At 38.6% G+C, this 23,388-nt stretch overlaps 1 protein-coding gene and 1 long non-coding RNA gene across 8 annotated transcripts in view; one reads left to right on the top strand and one right to left on the bottom strand.

The window, feature by feature from the left end:
- LOC106084444 (aminopeptidase N) overlaps positions 1 to 23,388 on the bottom strand; it is a 44,539-nt gene that overhangs the window by 1,138 nt on the left and 20,013 nt on the right. For 5 of the 7 annotated variants that reach the window (XM_013248146.2, XM_059363082.1, XM_059363083.1 and 2 more), the window contains exons 2-7: positions 9,464 to 10,318; positions 9,156 to 9,311; positions 4,121 to 4,414; positions 3,631 to 4,053; positions 1,180 to 1,852; positions 916 to 1,118 (exon numbers count right to left, since the gene is read on the bottom strand). In XM_013248146.2, the coding sequence (XP_013103600.2) occupies positions 916 to 1,118; positions 1,180 to 1,852; positions 3,631 to 4,053; positions 4,121 to 4,414; positions 9,156 to 9,311; positions 9,464 to 10,227 (2,513 nt within the window). In that variant the 5' untranslated portion in view covers positions 10,228 to 10,318. The remainder of the gene's footprint in view (positions 1 to 915; positions 1,119 to 1,179; positions 1,853 to 3,630; positions 4,054 to 4,120; positions 4,415 to 9,155; positions 9,312 to 9,463; positions 10,319 to 23,388) is intronic. The other 2 variants (XM_059363085.1, XM_059363084.1) reach the window with 1 other exon arrangement.
- On the top strand, positions 385 to 1,153 carry LOC131995114 (uncharacterized). Its single transcript, XR_009397164.1, has 2 exons — positions 385 to 695; positions 812 to 1,153. It is a non-coding gene; the product is annotated as an uncharacterized LOC131995114 (long non-coding RNA).

Below are 23,388 nucleotides of genomic sequence, written 5' to 3'. Positions count from 1 at the left end.
AAAAACACAAACAACAAAAAAGGGCGCGAACTAGTAACATACACAAAATCAGAATTGCACTGATTTTGACAGATAGTGTACTCAATAATTTGATGTTGGGCAACTACCACTACCTGTAAATGAATATATCTTGTTGTTTGTGTATTGTTGTTTGACTTTTTTTTTGTTCTGGTAAAGAATAGAGTCCGTCGGATTTCGCAATAATTTATTTAGCGTTTTCGGAGCGAGCGAAGCCAATACTGGACTTTGAAAACTTTTTGATAAAAATAAAATTTTGAAGAAAAAAATACTGTATCTAAAGATAAAAAATAATAAAATTTTTCATAACTTAAAATTGGAATAATGTTTTTTCTAAAGCCAAAAATTCAAGAAAAATGTCATTGAAATCTTTCCTACAGACAAGATCTAAATGAAATTTTGGCTAAAGTCGAAATTGTAATGCAATCTTTCTAAAATAAATCGTGAAATAGCAAAGGGCTTCAAAGTACAAATTTTCAAGCGTCAAAAACCAAATTTTACCCAAAAAATGTTCAAAATGACGTGAAATCGTCACATCTGGCAGCATTGGGAACGCTGAAATTTTTTTGTCGATGTTCTCCAAAGATTAAATTGGTCATCGAAATGAAAAAAGTTGGCTGTTTCCTCTAATTTTGTTGATGTTTCTATCTAAAATAAGATCGCTATTTCCAAATCCGGTAACAGTTTTTCCTTTACAAATTTTGTTTTTGACATAAACCTTTGGGCCATAATTTATGGTTATTACCCTCATTTTAATTTTTTTACACAAAAAAAAAATATTTTATGATTACAGCTCATGGCCTGGCTCAATTCGGTGCATACAACCGGATTTGAAAGGATACAGCACTGTATCAACCCTAAAATAACTTTCTTGGATGAATCTTCTTTTGTACTTACGGATTATTGGCATCAGGATTAGGTACCTGCATCCAATTTTGGAAGTGTCTCATACTCTCCGCTATACAATCACGATGGCCCAAATGGCAAGCCATATTGAGAATTTCACCACGAATAAAGTGCTCCAGCATATTATTCTCATTACGGGATTCCACAAAGCCCAATTGGTTGTAAAGGTTGTCCAGCAGTTTCAAAAGGTAGCTCTAAATTAAACCAATAAAAGTTTTTGAAATCATAACCCATCATGTCACCATTAAATACTACCTTGAAAACATCGTATTCTCCCATGCTGCCAAACATGGCATCCAAGAAATTGAAAGCATTCATGGCAGCCTTCCAGGCAGTTGTATCATCCTCGTGCACGAGATAACGTGTGAGATTCAATGCCAAGTCGTAACTGAGATGGCCACCTCTGGCCAAATTCATGGCATCATCAATCAGTTGAGCTCTATTGGAAGGAGAGATTTGACGGAACTTCTGTTTATCCATCAAATGATCCATAATGGCTTGCCAATTTTGCACCTCATAATTGACACGATAATAGCCACTTTGTTGTATATTGAATATAAACCAATCTGCAGTGGAAAGGTTACGGCTTTCAATTTCATATATTTTCGAACGTGGAATCCAAGTTATGGGTCTGGTGTTGTTGAAATCCAACTCCTCGGCTGTGGTATACGTAATGGGAATCCACCACAAAGGATCTTCTTGTGTTTTATTGTCCGCAATTAATTTTTTATAAACAAAACGTTGTTGTTCCAAACGTATTATATTCGTATTAGGATGTTTGGTCACCTGGACAATGGGAAAGCCCACTTGCAGGGTCCAAGTGTCCATAATATCTTTGACAGTAGCACTGTGATCTAATAGGCCTTCTTCTTGGGCAGCTGATGTCAGGAAACGCCATAAGTCATCTTGTTCGGCGGAACGGTATGATCTGTAGGTAAATATAGCAATGTGTAAAAACCCTTTTTGCATTCAAGAATTCTCGAATCGAAAAATCAGTGTTTATTGGGGCTAGATAAAACATTTTTAACCACATGTTCCATATTTGGCACTGGTTTGGTAGGGGTCAACTTATGTACTCATTTAAAAAAAATTATCGAAAAGCGTGCTCTACACCGTACTCAATAGTCGTTGGGCATGTAGAGCCCACCCAAAGGTGTTGATGAAGATGAAATGGATAGTATCAACTCCCAACACGTCTTGTACAACCGATCAGACATCGAAACGAATGACATCAGTTTTGAATAAAGCGAAGAATAATACTAGGAAACAGTATAATACTAGGATGGATCAAGTAAGCAGTTTTGAAATATGGCCACCTCTCGACAGACGAAGATTACTCTATACAAGACTATCGATACTACCCGTGTTGTTATATGGTCGCGAAGAGTGTTTGAGAGAAAGATTATTCGTAAAATATATGGACCACCTTTCGTTAATGGGGAATATAGGTGTCTTGAATATGAATCACGAGCCACGGAGGTCACCGTAGCGCAGAGGTTAGCATGTCCGCCTAAGACGCTGAACCCCTAAATTCAAATCCTGGAGAGAACATAAAGACATTTTCAGAGGTGGTTTTCTCCTCATAATGCTGGTGACATTTGTGAGAAACTATGCCATTTAAAAAAATTGGTATGGCTATAAAAAGAAGACCTTTTATCATTGAGCTTAAACTTCAGCACTCATTGATGTATGAGAAGTTTTCTCCTGTTCCTGAATAAAATGTTCATGGCCAAATTTGCATTTGCATGAATCACGAACCGTATGACGACTATAGCATAGTTACACGTATCAAAATACAATGATTTCATTGGCTAGATCATGCTGTCAGAATGGAGGTAGATATCACGGTGGTACACGTAAACCGGAACAACCAAAAGTCCGATGAAAAGATCAAGTGGTAGGAGACACCCCGAGACTTGGCGTCAGAGATTTTAGAATTAATGCAGAAGATCTAATCGGCTAATGGGAAAAATGTTCTGTCACATTCAATGAAAGTAAGTTTAAGTTGATGAAGTTACATGGCGTATAAGAAATCGCGATCCACCATGCCAGTCAAAGTGTTTTGAAAACAGCACACATTTGCCTTACTTTTATAAGTTTTTTGCTATGTTATTCTTTGAATATAAAGCATTGATAATGGTCTCGAGCTGGAATATGTTCCAAAAATGAAAAGAAATCGAATGAAGCAAATAAATCTCTAGACTCCAAAAATTTTTACACTGAATGCAAATTTGGGGATGACAGTAATCTCTGTAATTCATATGCATTCGACGGATTATGGACATCACTACATCTGATCTTCTTAACATCCATACAAAAGTGTATATGTTTTCAACAAAAAATTGCATTTTACCGATAGTATCGATAGTATTCCAAAACGATCGACATTGACACTACTATCGACATTGACGCCACTATCGATATTGACGCTACTATCGATATTGCGCTACTATCGATATTGATGCTACTATCGATAGTGTCGTAGTTGGCCACCTCTAAAAAGGGGAGATTCATATCATTAAAGGTAAATTTTTCACTCAATAAAAAGGGATTTTTGTAATGACCTAGTCTAAACGACCTGTCTCATTCTAATACTTTTGTGAAGAATAATAATTGTTAGTGAGGAAAAATAACGGTTATTTTTTTAAACACTCGCCAGGATTCGAATCAGCGGCTCAAAATTAACTTAATTTGAAAATTACTTACAAATTCTTGAGATAATTATGCAATCCCTTGCGAAAAACTGGCGTTGTTAGAAAATGACCCATCATTCGTATTAGTGTTGAGCCTTTGTCATAGCTTATGCGATCGAATATTTCGCTTATCTCCTCTGGATTTCCAACTTCTATGGAAATTTTGTGTGACGAAGACATGGCATCCAGCTGGAAAACGTGCTGCAAAGTATTCACCACAAACTGATCCATTATCCTCCAATCGGGTTCGATTTCATCTAATGACTCGTATTCCATGTAACTGGCAAAGCCCTCATTCAACCATATGTCACTCCACCAGGTGGGAGTGACTAAATTTCCAAACCATTGATGGGCCAATTCATGGGTTACCACTGTGGCCACCCGTTGTTTATAGGTTGAGGCTGAGACGCCTTTTTCGAAAAGCATGCTGGTTTCTCTGGAAGAATAAAATAAATTTTTCTTTAATTATTTTAATAATAAAGTTTTAAGATTCCTTTACTTACCTATATGTAATGAGACCCCAATTCTCCATAGCTCCTGAAGCGAAATCTGGCAATGCAATCATATCGATTTTTGGCAGTGGAAATGGAATACCGAAGAAGTCTTCAAAGAACTTTAATGCCTTGGGCACCATACTTAGAGCATAGGAGGCAGATTGTATGGCATCATGGCGGGCCCACACTGAATAGCTGCCATTCGATAATTTACTGAAATCGGATATACTGTAGGCAACCAAATACGTGGACATGGGTACGGATTCTTCAAAGTAGTCCCATTCGTAATCGGTTAGAGTATCGCTAGAAAATTAAATGGTAAAAAATTTAATTTATTGTTCGTAGATTTGCTTATCGAAGAAGAATTTTACAGTGTATACACTTAAAAGAATTTATTGTCCACTCCTGATTATAGACAAAAAATCATTCAAATCGAAAATTATTCAAACAAACGCCTGACGTTTGGCGTTTTGAAAGTTTATATCGAAGAGTAACCAAACAAGAGGTGGGAAGTTCCCCACTTCTGGACATTTTGGACTTGTAATCCTTTCATTATAGGTGAAAAGTGAATTCGGCAATATTACTGTCAAGATTTCGAGAAAAACCAAACTGTGACTTTTTCTGGATGCATTGGTAGCTCTTGCAATACTTCTGACTGATCTTCACTTAAAAATCGATAATTCTGCCTATTTTCGTACCCATTGAGCCAAAATGTGCTTCGTCGCTCAATGGATAAGCGCGCGGTGAACTTACTTAACGAAGCACGCATTTTGATAATAAAATTCAATAATTTGCAAGCGTTGAATCGTCTTATCATGGTTAAATTATAGACCAAACCGAAGATGTTTGACAGTGACAGATAATAGCTAAAAAAGCATCCTTTATATGTCGATTTTGATTTTTTTTAGGTTAGGTTGAAAAGAGGGTGCAGATATTAATCCGCCCCATGCCACTATGAACATACACCTAAGCCAGTAATAGGCTTGTTGTGCGCTCTAAAAACTATAAATAGCCTCGAAAAAGAAAATTTTTAGTTTGGAATTCCGTGATATTTATAAAATCCTTAATTGTTTTCAATACTACTCCCTTAAGTTGGTTTATGTCGAGTATTGTGTCTCCACCTAAGTGCCGGTATCTGTGAGACGCGAAAGCCAGGAAATAACAAAAGAAACGATGAGACGTCCAACGAATGCCCTACACATGCTATCATTTGCCGCACCGATTTTACTTAAGTGAGCTCGTAGTCTTATGTGTCCCGTTATGATATCAATAGCTATACTGACCTCCTTCTTCCTTCCTTTCAGTAATAACCTCGTCTTCTCACGACCTGTATCCCCCATAGGATTTTCGCCGTCCTACCGACCGTTACACTGTTCCACAATGTTGCATGCACATTCGTCGCCCACTCCCTTAACTCGGACTGCGTCGACCCGAAAGGCTTGGGGTTAACCAAGTTTATTGACGGCAGTCCTCTGGCCTTCACCGCCAAATCGTCTGCCCTTTCATTTTCCCTTACTCCGTTATGGCCCGGCACCCAAACGATGCGGATTTTGCCATCCCCAGAGAAGGCGTTAATCTCCTTCTTACACTGCAAGACTGTTCGTGACCTTACCGTCCTGGTTGTAATTGCCCTTATAGAAATTTTACTATCGGTATAGATGTTCACATTCGATGTCCTTGCGTTAGCACTACACCACTTCACGCATTCCATGATCGCCCGGATCTCCGCCTGCAGGACCGTAATATCTCTGGGTACTCAATGTAAACCCCCAGACCCACTTTGTCCTCTAGCTTTCATCCATCCGTGTAACATGATCTTCCAGATGACAATACTAGGGATCCAAGACTGTGCCGATGGCAGCAGTGCCTCGCACGCGACTCCAATCGGAAACCTCTATCCAATCGGAAACCTCTTCCCTTCCTTCCAGGTTTCTTATGGTCTCCTCGATTATACCGCGAAGGTATGAGCTGCTCCCATCCTCAATCCATTCTCCCATCGCCTTAAGTCTCAAAGCCGCAGTGGCTGCCTCACAGATAATCTGTATGTCAATGGGTCGGATATCTAGAATAGTCTCCAGTGCCCTAGGGGGCGTGGGCCTCATCGCTCCGCCTATGCCAAGACAACATATTCTCTGAATCTGTTGTATGGTCCTTATGTTGCACTCTTTCCCCATAGCAGTCCATCAAACTACTGAGGCGTAAATAAGTATTGGTCTAATCACGCTCCTTGTAGAGCCAGTGGACTATGTTCGGATTCAGGCCCCATTTCGAGCCTACGGCTCGTCGAATTCGTGCCATTGTAGCCTATGACGCTGAACGCGTTTGTATTCTGGCGAATTTTTTGGCATGGTCATTGAAAATTTTCCCCAAAGAAGTGTCTGCTGCGGGACGCCGTCCGGACTCGGCTATAAAAAAGGTCCCTTTTCATTGAGTTTAAACTTGAATCGGAAAGCACTCATTGATGTGTGAGAATTTGCCCCTTCTCGGTTTCTGGTGGTAATGTTCTCATTAGGGGAGGGATGGCTCCTCAGACATTTCGACTCAAATATGGATATCAAATTCGTTCTTTATTCCAAACGGAAATGAAGTTCAGTTTAGGCGCTGCTTTATGGTGTACCACAAATCAATTAGCACCGAAATTCCATATCAAATTCGTTTTTAATCTCATATACCTTTTATTAGTGTTCTATATTGCCATAATGGGTCTAATAACCCATTTGACGTATCTTTAGGAGGAAAAGCGCCACCTATACTTGAACGCAAATTATAATGTCATTGTCATAATCTACGCCCGCTGGGTACTTGGAAAGAAATTCTGTTCAGCCAAGTATCATATAGTCATAATTGGTCTAATGGCGTTTTTGAGGGGTGGCGTAACCCCCTATACTATATCTGATTTTCTATGCCAGATTCGAAATCTACTTCCGAATATCTTTCATTTGAGCCCCGTATTGAAATGAACGTCCAATATGTCTGTTTGGGGTTAGGGCGGCCCTATGGGTACTTTGACTGAAATTTAAATACCATATTCGTATTCTACTCTCCAATACCTATATTGTCCCGATCGGTCCACTTTTGATTTTGGGTTGTGTTTTTGGCATAAGGGGACCCCTTCCGATACCGAAAAATTATATAGCCTATGTTTTTTTTCCAGACCAACCTACACAATATGCGAAGATTTAGAGAAAATCGGTTGTGCCGTTTTTCAGTCTATACGGAACAAACAAACCGAGTCCCATATATCCGTAATTGGTTAATGTTCCCAATTTTGGGCGATTTTGTAGGGGTGGGGTGACCCCCTATACTTCGACATGAATTTGTATGCCAGATTCGTTATCAATTCCCACATACTTTTCATTTGATACCCATATTGTCCTTATCGGTCCACTTTAGATTTTGGGCGGTGTTTTTGGGGTAAAGGTGGAGGGTCTATAAATTATTATCAATAAATGTTATCAATAAATTATAAAGCCTATTCCTTATTCCTGACCACATTCGTAATCTATTACCCCATACCTTTCATTTGAGTCCTATATTGTCATGTTCGTCAAATAAACCTATTTTAAGGGGTTTTGGGTCTAGAGCGGCTCCCAGGTACTTAGACCCACATTTTATTATGAAATTCGTACTCTACTCTTGAATACCTTTCATTTGAATCATATATTGTCCCGATGGGTCCACTTTTATTTTTGGAAAGTACTTTTGGGGTATGGGGGACGGTCCGCCCCCCTCTCGATATCAAAAGTTATATAGCCTATGTTTCCTTCCAGACCAACTTACGCAATCTGTGGAAATTTCAATGTGATCGGTTCAGCCGTTTTTGAGTCTATACGGAACAAACAAACGAACATACAAACAGACTCAAATTGAATTTTATGTATAAGAGATTCATGGTTTTTTCGGAGAAGATTCCTAGAATTTTATGTAGATTAAATCCTATGGGGGGATGCAGATCGTGAGAAGACGAGGCTATTACTAAAAGGAAGTAAGAAGGAGGTCAGTATAGCTATTGATATCATAATGGGACACATAGGACTACGGTGCGGCAAGTGATAGCATGTGTAGGGCATGCGGGGAAGATGATCAGACGTCGGAGCATTTCTCTTGTCACTGCCCGGCTTTCGCGGCTGACAGACACCGGTACTTAGTTGGAGACACGATACCAGACATGAACCAACTTAGCGGAGTGGTATGGCAGACAATTAAGGATTTTGTCATTAGCACGGAATTCCTTACTTAAAATTTTCTTTTTCGAGCTTACTTTTTAGTTTTTAGTGCGCACAACAAGCTGATTACTGAGTGAGGTGTATGTCAATAGTGGCATGGGGCAGATTAATATCTGCACCTTCTTTTCAACCTAACCCAACCTAACCTTTTATCGGTTGCTAAAATTAGGCACAATGAGTTGCGTAAGGCCCCTTGACATTTTTTATCGAGTATGGTCAAGATTGGACTATTTTGTAGGATATGGCTGCCATATATAGCGATCTCCCGATTTGAGTTATCGGGACAATAAAAGCAAGTCTATTACTCGATTTCGCTGAAATTTTACACAGTGAGCTGTGTCAGGTTCCCCGACACTCGTGTTTAACATGATTCAGATCGGTCTATATTTGAATATAGCTGTCATATTCATATACTTAGGTGCATGTTTTAACCGATGAATGTGGTACAATGAGTTGTGTAAGTTCCTTACATAGCCTTCTTGAATATGGTGGAGATCGGACTTCATTTAGATATACATAGCTGCTATGGGGGAGGCCACCGTGGTGCAAAATCAGTTTGTATGAATTATTTCAGGACCGAATAAATTTAGTGCAAAACGTGTTATTTGTCATTTTCATTTAAGTTTAATTTTTTTCGCCTTCTGTTATCTTTTTATATTCCTAAGTTAGCTTTTCTTTTATACATACCTTCAAATCTTGAACTAAACCAATTGTGTTTTTAATGACATGTAAAATTTGCCTTCCAGTTTGTTTTGTTTTCTAATGGACCACTTTAATAAACCTCATCGACTGATATTCCTTTTTCTGGAATTACTTACTGTTTTCTTGTACGTATCTTGGGCATGTTCGATATGGTGGAAAGGTGCTTGGGCCGTGCGATATTCAATGCAAATTTCGCCTTTAGAGCAGGTTCATCGAAACATGGAAATGCTCTACGTGCATCTGTGGCTTGAAATTGCGTTGAGGCCAACCATCTATTGAAAAGAAATGGTATGGTTAATATTTAGCTATAACATGGACATGTTTAATTGCCACCACCAAGCACATCAAGCACATATCTGTCAATGATGATAGAGAGATATGGTGGTGTGGGTATGGCTGGGAGGTTTTTCCAATTTTCACTTACCTGGTCTCATTTCCCACCTGATATGAACTGCGGTAGAATCCTTGTAACGTATCCTGTATTAAGCCGGTAAATTTGATATTAATCATGTATTTCGTATTTTCCACAAGTTTGTCATACAATTCAATGACAAAGAATTGTTTAGCCTCCACCAAATACTGCTTCCGTATACGCAGCTCCGTGCCAATAGGGGCTTCAGCCTTTTCCTGCCCATGTGATGCCATATTGCCGGGGGCACTGGCACCTGTGCGTTGTGCCTTATCAAATTGGGGCATTCCAAGTGGCCGTACAACAACATCGTTCTTAGAAATATTCAAGTCAGCAGCATGCATGGTAATGTTGTAGCAGTCCTCCACAACGACAACGGTAATTTGAACTTCCCCATCGAAGGTGAAGTTGCCCTCAAACAGATAGGGCTCCAATGAGATGTTGTATTTGAGGGGTTTTATTGAACGTGGCAGGCGTACATCCCGTTCGTGATGTGGCATTGCCAGGGCGGTGGCATTTGTCTCATTGGCCTTGTGCTTGAGATGCACAGTGGTACACACGATGTTCTCATCCTCGGCCGGTATCAATTTGTCGCAGGTAGCAAAATTGTAGATAAGCACAGAGACTGTGACTAGGGTGCATAAAAAGAAGGCCGCCGCCAAGATGAGCGTACCTCGAGATATGGTATAGGCTCGCCGCTGGCTACTCAATTGGGTTGTGTTGTTACCCGTTCTTATGGCGGCTTCCATATTTAAGTTTTCATGAGGATTGGTAACCATTGGCAATTTCAGTCAACGGCAGACACAGCGGGCCTATTTCGATTTCGGAGAAGCCAATTAGAATAGTTTAGAATTTCTCAGCCATAAGTTCCTAAAATGAAAAGATATGATGTTCGTTAAAAATTAAAACGTATATAAGAAATATACTATGCAAAAATATGAAGTACAATACTTTAGACTGTAAGGTTTATAGTATTCCATTAAAAAATGAAATGAAAATGAAATCAATGCCATTAAAACTCTAAATCTTGCAATTATTCATCCAATCAAAAAGGTATTGTAAATTTTCTTTTTGTTATTTCTTTTTTGTATACAATTAATGCTTGAAAATTTATTTGAATCTTGTAATAAATGAATGGTATTTGGAAGTAGACCATGAATCTTATATCAAAATGTGGGACCAAATTTCTGGGGCCCACCCCTTCCCGGAAACACCCCCAAAACAGGACTTATTTACTGATCCTGGCAATATGGGGCTTAAATAAAAGTTATTTGAGTGTAGAATACGAATCTGATATCCAGATGTGGGACCAAGTGTTTGGGGCCCGTCCATCCCCGAGAACATCCCCCAAAGAGGACAAATTTACGACCATGGCAATATGGGGCTCAAATGAAAGGTCTTTGGAAGTAAAGCACAAATCTAATATCAATATTCGGGAAAAGTGTCCATGGGACCACCCCACCGCCATAACACCATCCAAATAGGAAATATTTTTCCTGACCATTGCAATATGAGGCTCAAATAAGAGGTTTTTTAGAGTAGAACACGAATCTGATATATATTTTCAAAGCCAAGTCACTAAGTGGCCGCCCCATCACCCAAAACACCCCCCAAACCGGTCATGTTTGCCGACTATGGGGACGTCCCACTACAATAACAACCCCCAAACAGGACGTATTTGCTCACCAAGACAATTTGGACACATAAAATCATGGCTACGTCCCTGGAGAATCGTATATACATTTCGAACAATTCAAAGCAATTAAAGACAAGGAATTGTCTTAAAGCAGTACAAAATGCGAGTTCTTTGCTGTTTTTTTTTATTATAAGAATTACCAAATGTCAAAAGATGACTTTGTTCTTCTATGTTGTGTTCATTCATTTATGCATTTGTTCGTAGCATAACATAGAACCCGCATGGTACCCCTCCGTATAAATCTTATTAAGAACAAAACTAGGATCGTCGCTTTAATTGAGGTGATAACCTTTGATCAGATTAAGAATGTTGTGAGAAATAATAGACAAATGCTGCAAGCAAATGCCGCTTAAATAGTCATCATTATTTATCGAATGGATGGCTCAATGGAGCGAAATGACTAGACAACAGATGTGAGTTTTCATATTTCTTTTATATCAGCAGCAATAAACATGGATATGGAATTAAATGACTGGGTAATTATGTCACTTACAGTTGCTTCTCAACCCAAGTGCAAAATTCCCAAAATATAAAAAAAATAAAATGTGCTAATCTTCGCTAGTCAGTTGGTTGGGTACAGTGAACAAATTTTTGTCCTAATTTTAAAGATTCGATCCAGAGATTATCAAACTTAACTTAAAGATGATCAATTTTCCAACTTTGAAAAATAACATAACCTTTGATGAAAAATATTTTCCTTCATATTAAGGATTTTTTATTTTAAATGGTAGGTTACGAAATCCTTAACTTTGCGTCTTGTTATTAAAGACAAAAATCTAAAATGAAGATCAATATAGCGTTGAAAGTTAGGAAATTGACCTTGATACAAAATAAAAGTGGACAGTAGTTAAAGACGCGAAATCGCTTTACAAATAGGAGCGTCTGTAAAAAAACTATTTCAAAATATAATAATATGAAGTAAAATAAGAATCAATGAGCGATCAAAATTTGAAACGGATGGTCACGGTCGTTATTAAATAGGAAATTAAATTTAAAGAAACTGGTATGCTATTGGAGCTATATCAAGTTAAAAGCCGATTCGGACCATAAATGAATTTAATGCTGAACATTGTAGAAGTCATTGTGTAATATTTCAGTCCACTCGGATACGAACTGCTCCTTGTAGGGGTTCAAGAAGCAAAATCGGGAGATCGGTTTATACGGGAGCTGTATCGATTCAGACCATACTGGGCATGATACTGAAGGTCGTGGGAGAAGCCGTTGTACAAAATTTCTGCCTAACCGGATGAGAAAAGCTAATTTCGTGGATAGTTCGGCTTGAGGTTATGTCATGTACAATTATTAAAAACAGATGTCGGTGTTTTTTTTAATTTTTCCAATATTTCGATTACCGCCGGTAATCTTCATCAGGGAATGGATAACTAAAAAGATTATAGTAAGATAAAACAGAATTTAACAAAAGCACAGAAACAAAATATGAATTTGAACCTAAACACAAAAATTTGGTATCCGAATTTCGGATGGGGTACCTAGGGGAGCCGCCTCACCCCCAAAACTTACCAAAACTTACGAAACCCCCAAAACACCCCTAAATCGGACATATTTACCGACCATGGCAATATGGGACTCAATTGAAAGGTATTTGCGAATAAAATACGAATCTGATATCCAAATGTGGGACCAAGTTTCTGGAGGTTTACTCCTTCCCCAAAACACCCCCCAAACAGTATTATTTACTGACCATGGCAATACGGGGCTTAAATAAAAGGTATTTGAGTGTAGAATACGAATCTGATATCAGATGTGGGACCAAGTGTTTGGGGGCCGCCCATCCCCGAGAACATTCCCCAAAGAGGACAAATTTTCGATCATAGCAATATGGAGCTCATATTGGAAGTAAAGCACAAATCTGATATCAATATTCGGGAAAAGTGTCTATGGGGCCACCCCATCCCCATAACACCACCCAAATAGGAAGTATTTGCTGACCCCTGCTATATGAGGCTCAAATAAGAGTAGAAAACGCATCTGATATATATTTTCAAAGCCAATTCACTGAGTGGCCGCCCCATCCCCCAAAACACCATTCAAAACGGTCATGTTTGCCGACTATGGAGAAATGGGGCTCAAATGAAAGGTATTTGGGAGTAGACCATGAATCTGAAAAGGAAAAAACAATTTGGGACTTCAAGACAGTGGAGCTCGATATTCATAGTTTATAGAGCCGATACCCCAAACTGGACATATTTGCTGGCTTTTGCAATAAGGGATTTAAATGAATGTTATTTGCGATTAGAAAACGAATTTGATATCAAATTTTGAGGCCAATGGCAATATGGGGTTCAAATATATGAGAATAGAGCACGTTGCTGATATATTTTCAGGACTTAGCGTTTGGGCATATCGGGCATACCGACATAATGTGGGGCTTAAATTAAAGGTATTGAGAGGCAGAGCAAGAGTTGATATTCACTTTCGGGACTACTTTCCCAAAATAGCCCACAAAGAGCAATTTTTTACTGGCCATCGCTGTATGGGGCTTAAATAAAGGTATTTGGGAGTAGAATACGAATTTGATATCCAATTGTAGGACAATGTATTTAGGTTGTCACCCCTTCCCTAAAAATTTTTCGACCATGCCAGTATGTGGCTCAAATGAAAGGTATTTGAGATTAGAAAACGAATTTGATAACCAATTTTGGGGCCATGTGTTTTGGGTACGCCTAATCCTGTAAACGCCCCTTAAATCAATGGCAATATGGGGTTTAAATAAATGGTATTTGATTGAAGAGGACGATGCTGATATTTTTTTCAGGGCTAAATGTTTGGGGTACCTCCTCACCCCAGAAAACACTCCTAAATTGAACATAATTGACGAAAAATTTTCCAACCATGGCAATATGGGGCTCAAATGAAAGGTATTTGGGAGTAGAGCACGAAATTCGTACCCATTTTGGGGACAATGTTTCTGGGGTCCAAACCACCCCCTTAACCCACCAACCACCACCCTGGGGTCCTTCCCAGTATCCATATAGAATTCTTTTAAGAATGGGATACATCTAACATCCAAACTTTAATGACATCAAACCCTCCGAGCGAATTCATACACCAATATAGATCATACGGGATTCAGATAAGGCATTTATATTTTTATACTGTTGCTAGAGCGATATACACACACTATTTTCGTAGCATGGTATTTCATTAAAAGCTTTTTTTTTTTGTCAAAAATAAATATTCAAGGATCATTTTGTTCCATATAAAGTAAAAGAAAGCGCCGGGGAGCGGGCCCGGTTCAGCTAGTTAACCATTAATTCCAAAGAGGAATTATAAAATAGAAGAAAAGCTGTTTTCTAAATTAATTTTTTTGGTTTTGAAATTTGTCCAAACGTCCAATTTTGTCAGCTGACACGAAAACGGAACGTACAATTCTGTTTTTACTGAATTCTACTTTCCGGTTACGTTCGACAGACGTTAAAACAAAACAGCTGACACGTTTCCCTACATTTACGGTAGGTTTACGAGTGTAGAACCGTTTGCAACACATTCAAATATCTTTTACCGACACTTCAAAGTTTAATATCGATACCTTCCCGTGAAAAGGATGTAAACGATGTGAACTTTTGAAATAACTTTTGATATATTCAAAATTTTATAAAAAAAATGGGCTACTTAACGATATTTGTAAAAGTGAAAAGTATTTGTTTTTAAAAATTGCATGTCGCTTACATAATTATTGACAGAAGAAACTTTATCCTAAAGCGTAATATGCACCTCTGGCGAAATTTTCGTTACCATGCATTGACATATCCTAAACGAAACTTTCGTTACCGGTACCGTTACCAAAAATTTCGCTTGCAGGTACGCAACTCAAATGAAATTTTCTTTGCACAACAGGTTGACATAAAAGGCATTGGTGATTTTTTTCTTGCAACCATGAATGAAAATGTACAATAGGTTTTAATAGCTCCATGCAATTAAAAATAAAGCTATTTGTAAATAAAAAAGAAAAATTACGGCACAAATGTGCTTTTTTAGCCAGTTAAAATTCGGACAAAATAGTAAATCAATGTTAGTCGCAACTTGTATTCTACACAATTTTTTTTTGGAGGCGACATAAATGTCTTGACTGCAACCGAAAATTTCGCTACAGGTGCATACTCAGCATAACTTAAAAGTTTTTAAGTTAAAGATGGCAAATTTTACAGTCAGTCTACTTTTGTAGCGTCCCTAAAAAACCCTGTATTTGATTTTTTAATTTTTTTATTATTTATTTATTTTATTTTAATAAAGTTTACTTACTGTTTACAGTTGGGTAAACAAAAGCTCAACGTTTGGCAAAGGATAAAAGTATTTCCACAAAGTCCAGGTCTTAGGTTAATTGGAACAACTTTGTATTACCCATCAGTTCATATCAACCACTTCGATCATTTTCAAACAATCCAATGGCAATTGCTGTCATTTATTTATTAATTAAATGTGAAATATTTTTATCGCCATCACTTTATGCATATAATAATATTATTTCAATGTTAATTAAATTAAGAACAAGTAAAAAGGCGTTAAGTTTGGCCGGGTCGAATTTTGGATACCCAACACCTGGGGTATATATGTAAACCACCTTTCGTCAAAATCCGGTGAAAAATGCATACCTTATGCCCCATAGCAGCTATATCGAAATATGTTCCGATTTGGACCAAATACTAATAAGTAAAAGTCTTTGTTCAATTGTGTATAACAAAATATTGGTCTTTTTAGTAGCTATATCTAAAGAGAAACCGATCTGAACCATATACGACACGGATGTCGAAAAGCCTAACATAAGTCACTGTGTCAAATTTCAGTGAAATCGGATTATAAAAGCGCCTTTTATTGGGCCAAGGCTTTTCATCGAGATATGGGTCTATATGGCAGCTATATTCAAATCTGGACTGATCTGGGCCAAGTTTAAGAAGAACGTCGAAGGGACTAACACAACACACTGTCCAAAAGATCGGCTACATCGGACAATAAATGCGCCTTTTATGGCCCCAAAACCTTAAATCGAGAGATCGGTCTATGTGGCAGCTATATTCAAATCTGGACCGATCTGGGCCAAATTGAAAAAGGATGTCGAAGGGCCAAACACAACTCACAGTCCCAAATTTCAACACAAATCGGACAATAAATGCGCCTTTTATGGGCCCTTAAATTGAGAGATCGGTCTATATGTCAGCTATATCCAAATCTGAACCGATCTGAGCCAAATTAAAGAAAGATGTCGAACGGTCTAACACAACTCACTGTCCCAAATTTTGGCAAAATCGGACAATAAATGTGCCTTTTATGGGCCTAAAACCCTAAATCGATGGATCAGTCTATATGGCAGCTATATCCAAATCTGAACCGATCTGCGCCAAATACAAGAAGGATGTCGATGGGCCTTACACAACTCACTGTACCAAATTTCAGCAAAATCGGATAATAAATGCGGTTTTTATGAGCCTAAGACCCTAAATCGCCGGATCTGTCTATATGGGGGCTATATTAAGATATAGTCCGATATGGCCCATCTTCGAACTTAACCTGCTTATGGAAAAAAAAAAGAATCTGTGTAAAGTTTCAGCTCAATGTCTCTATTTTTAAAGTCTGTAGCGTGATTTCAACAGACAGACGGACGGACATGGCTAGATCGTCTTAGTTTTTTACGCTGATCAAGAATATATATACTTTATAGGATCGGAAATGGATATTTCGATGTGTTGCAAACGGAATGAAAAAATTAATATACCCCCATTCTTCGGTGGTGGGTATAAAAAAACGCTCACACAAAAAGAGTGTCCCAATTTATTTAATGATTTTCATGTTTTTCACCCCACAAGTGCTAATTATTCATTATGGTCCATTATGGTACTATTGCCATGCTATTCCGCAGTAAAATAGGTTCCACATCAGATTAACACATAGGATTTAAAGAGATATTTGAATGTAATTTGAATAATAAGTAGACAAATGAGCTTGTTGTTAGGTAAGTAAAGATTTATGTTTCGTCGGATTCCAATCGATACACACATATGAATAATAATTTTAATATGTTCCTTTATTTTAGTTGCTTATGTTATGTTTCACCTATCATGGGGTGGGTGTATACTAATTTCGTTCTTTTGTTTGGAATAATCTTGAACAAAGACAATATAGAGAATCAGTTTGTTAGTTGATTCGTGTCATTATCTGCCGTATGAATTCAGCTATTTGTGGCAAATATTGCATAAAATGTCGTTATTAATGTTGGTCGGTCTGGAGTCTAAATTGGATAAATCAAGCTTTATTTATTTATTGTAGATACAGCTCTCATATAAACACATCTACCGTTTTACTTTGATTCTCTGAGTTCCCCAATCAATTTAGGCAACATTTATATTTTCCACTATGATTTCCAACGTTCAAAAAATTTCATAATGAAGATTTTCAACCGCTCCAGATATAAGATCTAGAACTTTTTATGCACTAGTCCGGCTTGCATTTAATGTGGATATTGAAGGTCGTATGTGACGGCGCAGATGTCTTTAGTATGAATAACACATGCGCTGAGTAGTCCATAGGATATTATATAACAAGTAAAAGCGTGTAAGTTCGGCCGGGCCGAATCTTATATGCCCTCCACCATGGATCGCATCTGTCGAGTTCTTTGCGCAGTGTCTCTTTTTAGGCAAACAAAGAATAATGAATAAGGAGGGAGGAGAAGGAGAAGGAGGAAGAACTATATCAGGTTATCAGGACCCAAGATCGGTTTATATGGCAGCTATATCAGGTTATGAACCGATTTGAACCGTTCTTAGCACAGTTGTTGAAGGTGATATAAAAACAATACGTGCAAAATTTCAGTTTCAGTGAAAATCTAACGACAATTGAACCCTCTAGAGACTCAAGAAATCAAGACCCAAGATCAATTTATATTGCAGCTATATCAAAGCATGGACCGATTTGGCCCATTTATAATCCCAACCGACCTACACTAATAAGAAGTATTTGTGCAATTTTGCATATTTCGAAGTGTTACAAACAGAATGACGAAATTAGTATATCCCCATCCTATGGTGGAGGGTATAAAAATCAATTTGTGTTTGTTTGTTTGTCTGTTCCGTATAGACTCAAAAACAGCTGAACCGATTTTCTAGAAATTTTCACAGATGGTGCATAATGATCTCGTGGTGAAAATAGGTTGCTTAATTTGTTAATATCTGAATGGGAGGCGGACCCTCCCCCTTACCCTAATTTTCAGAAACGCTAGATCTCGCAGATGGGTGGTGCGATTTAAGCGAAAATTTGTGTGCTCTCTTATAGTAACCTAAAAACAAAATTTGGTATCCAAATTTCGGATACCCACCCCCAAAAACTATTATAGGGTATCAAATTTGTTTTCTTATTGCAGAAGTCAGCAAATATGTGCGGTTTGGGGTTGGGCCCTAAAAACTATCAATATCGGACTCCACTCTCTTAAGGCACAAATTGTCATGGTGAGCAAATACGTCCTATTTTGGGGTTGATGTGGGGGATGGGGCGGCCACTCAGTAACTTGGCCCTGAAAATATATAATCAGATTCGTGTTCCACTCTAAAATCCCCATACTGCGGTGAGAGGTAACGCCATAGACACTTTTCCCGAATATTGATATCATATTCGTGCTTTCTAAAAACCTTTCATTTGAGCCCCATATTGCTATGGTCGTAAATTTGTCCTCTTTGGGGGGTGATCTTAGAGACGAGCTGCCCCCTAAACACTTGGTTCCACATTTCGATATCGCATTCGTATTCTACGCTCAAATACCTTTTATTTGAGCCCCATACTGCCATGGTCAGTAAATAAGTCCTTTGTGGGGGGTATTTTGGGGAAGGGGTGGACTCCAGATACTTGGTCCCAGATTTGGATGTCGAATTCGTATTCTACTCGCAAATACCTTTCATTTGAGACCCATATTGCCATGGTCGGTAAATACGTCCGATTTAGGGGTGTTTTGGGGGTTGGGGTGGTTTCCCAAGCACTTGGTCCGAAAATTAGATATCAAATATGTTTTCTAATCTTAAATACCTTTCATTTGAGTCCCATATTGTTGTGATTGCTCTATACATATACTTGGTAGGATTTGGGGATGGGGCGTCCCCCCTAGGTATCCCACCCGGAATTTGAATAGCAAAATTTTGTTTAAAGGTTACTATAAGAGGTCACACAAAATTACGTTTAAATCGCACTACCCATCTCCGAGATCTGGCGTTTTTGAAAATAAGGGGAAAGGGGGAGGGTCCGCCCTCTCTTCGGAAATCAAAAAATATTGCACCCTATTTTCACCACGGGATCATTATGCATCATCTGTGAACATTTCAAGAAAATCGGTTCAGCCATTTTTGAGTCTATACGGAACAGACAAACAAATACAAATAGATTTTTATATATTAATGATTATCTTCTCAATTTTTATGACATCCGCACCCTAATAATAATAATAATTATAATGTCATTGAAACGCTCCTTTATTTAATTTTTTTTTTCATGTTGATGAAGAAATATTCGATTTACTTTTTAAATTCTTCACGCCACTTTTCCTCACAATCATCATGGAAATGACAATGAATCAAAAACTGAGAGAATAAAGAAAACATTCAAAAAATTAAGCAAACAAACTTATTGAAATATTTACAAGTCAGCGTCAAACCAAATGTGGTCCTAACCAAAAAACGGGCAAGAAACAAGAAAAAATCACAGTTAATTTAATTTAGCAGTATTCCTCAATTACCACTTAAGTGTTAAACGGAGCCCAAAAGAAACGTAATTCTTAACAACAACTCACTGAGTGGGTATACACACGTATGAAATGGGAGCCATAACTGAAATCCATTCAAAGCACTTCCAGCCAAGTTAATACAAGAAACAATCCATGTCAGCCAGCTATACCCAAATAATGTAGTCAACATAATTTGCATTTCGTACAAACAAGTACGAATGTACGCATGGTGAAGTTCGAAAATCAACAACAAGGTATGTCGGTATTTCGAGAGATATGAAGCCATAGAGAATGATGAAAAATTCATTATTATTAAGGTAAAATCTAGAAATCAATATAAATATTAATTGAAGTTTTAATTTAGATTTTGCAAATTAGAAATATAAATTAAACACAAACCCTTAGTAGGAAGATAAATTTACAAAATTGGAAATTTTCACATGCCTATTTCTTCACTCATAGAAAAAAGGCTGCTGCCAAATTTTTGCAATTTTGAAAACTCTGTTGTTTGCTGTTCTTTGCCAAATGAAATTGATGGTTAGGTTAGGTTAGGTTGAAAAAAGGGTTCAGATATTAATCCGCCCCATGCCACTATGAACATACACCTAAGCCAGTAATCGTCTTGTTCTGCGCTCTAAAAACTATAAAGTAACCTCGTAAAGAAAATTTTAAGTTCATAATTCCATGCTACTTCAATACCACTCCCCTAAGTTGGATCATGTCTAGTATTGTGTCTCCACCTAAGTACCGGTATCTGTTAGACGCGAAAGCCGGGCAATGACAAAGGAAATGCTCCAACGTCTCATCATCTTCCCCGCATGCCCTACACATGCTATCACTTGCCGCACCGATTTTACATAAGTGAGCTCGTAGTCCTATGTGTTCCGTTATGATACCAATAGCTATACTGACCTCCTTCTTGCTTTCTTTCAGTAATAGCCTCATCTTCTCACGATCTGGATCCCCCATAGGATTTTCGCCGCCCTGCCGACCATTTTGCTGTTCCACAATGTTACATGCGCATTCGTCGCCCACTCCCTTAACTCGAACTGCGTCGAGCCGAAATGCTTCGGGTTAACCAAGTTTATTGACGGCAGTCGTCTACCCTTTCATTTCCCTTACTCCGTTATGGCCCGGAACCCAAACGATGCGGATTTTGCCATCCTCAGAGAAGGCCTTAACCTCGTTCTTACAGTGCAAGACTGTTCGTGACCTTACCGTCCTGGTTGTTATTGCCCTTATGGCAATTTTGTGGGTTTGGCGTTAGAACCACACCAACTCACGCATTCCGTGATCGCCCGAATCTCCCCCTGTAGGATCGTATTATGGTCAGGCAGTCTAAAACATATCTCAGTCCCTGGGTTCTTAAACCGTAAACCCCCAGGCCCACTCTGTCCTCTAACTTTGATCCATCCGTGTAACATGATCTTCCAGATGGCAATACCAGGGTTCCGTCAATCCAAGACTGTGCCGATGGCAACAGTGCCTCGCACTCCGCTTCAAGGTGCATCTCAGGTATCCTATCGGAAACCTCTTCCCATCCTTCCAGGTTTCCTATCGTCGTCTCGATTATACCGCGATGGTATGAGCTGCTTTCATCCTCAATCCATTACCCCATCACCTTAAGTCTCATAGCCGCAGTGACTGCCTCACACTTAATGTCAGTGCCCTAGTGGGCGTGGTCCTCATCGCTTCGCCTATGCCAAGACAACATGTTCTCTGAACCTGTTGTATGGTCGTTATGTTGCACTTTTTCTCCATAAAAGTCCGCCAAACTACTGAGGCGTAAGTAAGTATTGGTCTAATCACGCTCCTGTAGAGCCAGTGGACTATCCTCGGATTCAGGCCCCATTTCGAGCCTACGGCCCATCTACATAGTGCCCAACATATGTTAGCCTTCTTACTACGCTCCTGAGACCTCTGGGTCATATGCCATATGCAAGACCCTTTCGGCCCTTCTGCATAGCTCGTTCGGATCCTCACCCCTTAGAAGTATTATAACATCGTCTGCGTAGCAGACGGATACAAATCCCTCCTCGGTCAGGATCCGTAATAGGTCATTTATGGTGGTCACCCATAGGGTTGGCGATAATATGCCCTCCTGTGGCGTGCCCTATTCCACTTTCTCCCTTATATTTATGCCATGAGACAAACATTACATCCACCTGTTCCTTAGCATATGGTGTATCCAGTCTCTAAGGACCGGGCCCACCCGGTACTTGAAATTGATAGGAGGCATATTTAAATACCATGTGCCAAGTTTCATGCAAACCAGATAAGTATCCTTATTGAAATGTTGTACACGTTTCTCCCAAATGCGGACATATTTGATCGATTATGCCACAAAGTGCACTAAATTTATTTTTGTAAGAAGCTTCAACAATCTTAATATCTATTATATTAATTTTTCAAGTTTTTTGCCTGTTAGGGCGAAGATTATTAAATTTCACAATTTTTGTTTGTTTCTCTTTCGAGACGAGCTCAATGATCAGAGATTTTCTTTGAAAATGGAAAAGGAAAGCCAAAGATCGCAACACACATCAACCACTATGGGACACATTTCGTCTTTGGTTAGAAGACTTTTCGTCCGATTTGACTGAAATTATTGTCAATGTCCATGTTTTGAGCCTCTATGCAATTCTCATCCGATTTGCCTAAAATGTTGCATGAGGCGCTTTGTTTTGACTTCCAATAACTGTATGAAGTATGGTCCGAATCGGTTCATAACTTGACCACGACCTCAGAACTTGCCTTCTTGAGCCTCTAGATGTCGATTTGGCTGATATTTTGCATGAAGTGCTTTGTTTTGACTTTCAACAACAGATTCGAATCTGTTCAAACCCTGATATAGTTCCAATATAAACCGATATCCCGATTAAACTTCTTGACCCTCAAGAGAGCATAATTCTAATCCGATTTGACTGACGTTTTGCATAATGGCATCTACTTACTATGATCTCCAACATCCAAGCCTAGTATGGCCCGAATCAGTTCATAAACTGATATAGATCCAATAGCATAGCAATTCTCATCCAATATCCTTCATTTGCCTGTAAAGAGATCCGGGCAAAGAACTTGACAAATGTAATCCATTGTGGAGGTTATATAAGATTCGACCCGACCAAACTTGGCACGCTTTAACTTGTTTGTAATTATTGGCTTACATTTTTTTGTTTAAAAGCATACATACCTATAACTGTGGTTTTATTGTAAACAAGAAAAAAGGCGTTAAGTTCGGCCGGGACGAACTTTGGGTACCCACCACCTCGGGTATATAATTAATGCCCCCATCGAAATATGGTCCGATTTGGACCAAATTCGGCATGGACATTGATTGGTCTAAAAAGTACAAGTCATTGTTCAATTTTGTAGAACAAAATATTGGTTTTTTTGGAAGCTATATCCAAATATAGACCGATCTGAACCATATACACGGATGTCGAAAAGCCTAACTAAAGTCACTGTGTCAAATTTCGGCGAAATCGAATTATAAATGGGCCTTTTAGGGGGCAAAGACTTTAAATC

Source organism: Stomoxys calcitrans, chromosome 2, assembly GCF_963082655.1.
Source record: "Stomoxys calcitrans chromosome 2, idStoCalc2.1, whole genome shotgun sequence".
NCBI classification, from domain to species: domain Eukaryota; kingdom Metazoa; phylum Arthropoda; class Insecta; order Diptera; family Muscidae; genus Stomoxys; species Stomoxys calcitrans.
This window is presented reverse-complemented; position numbering and strand designations above follow the sequence as displayed.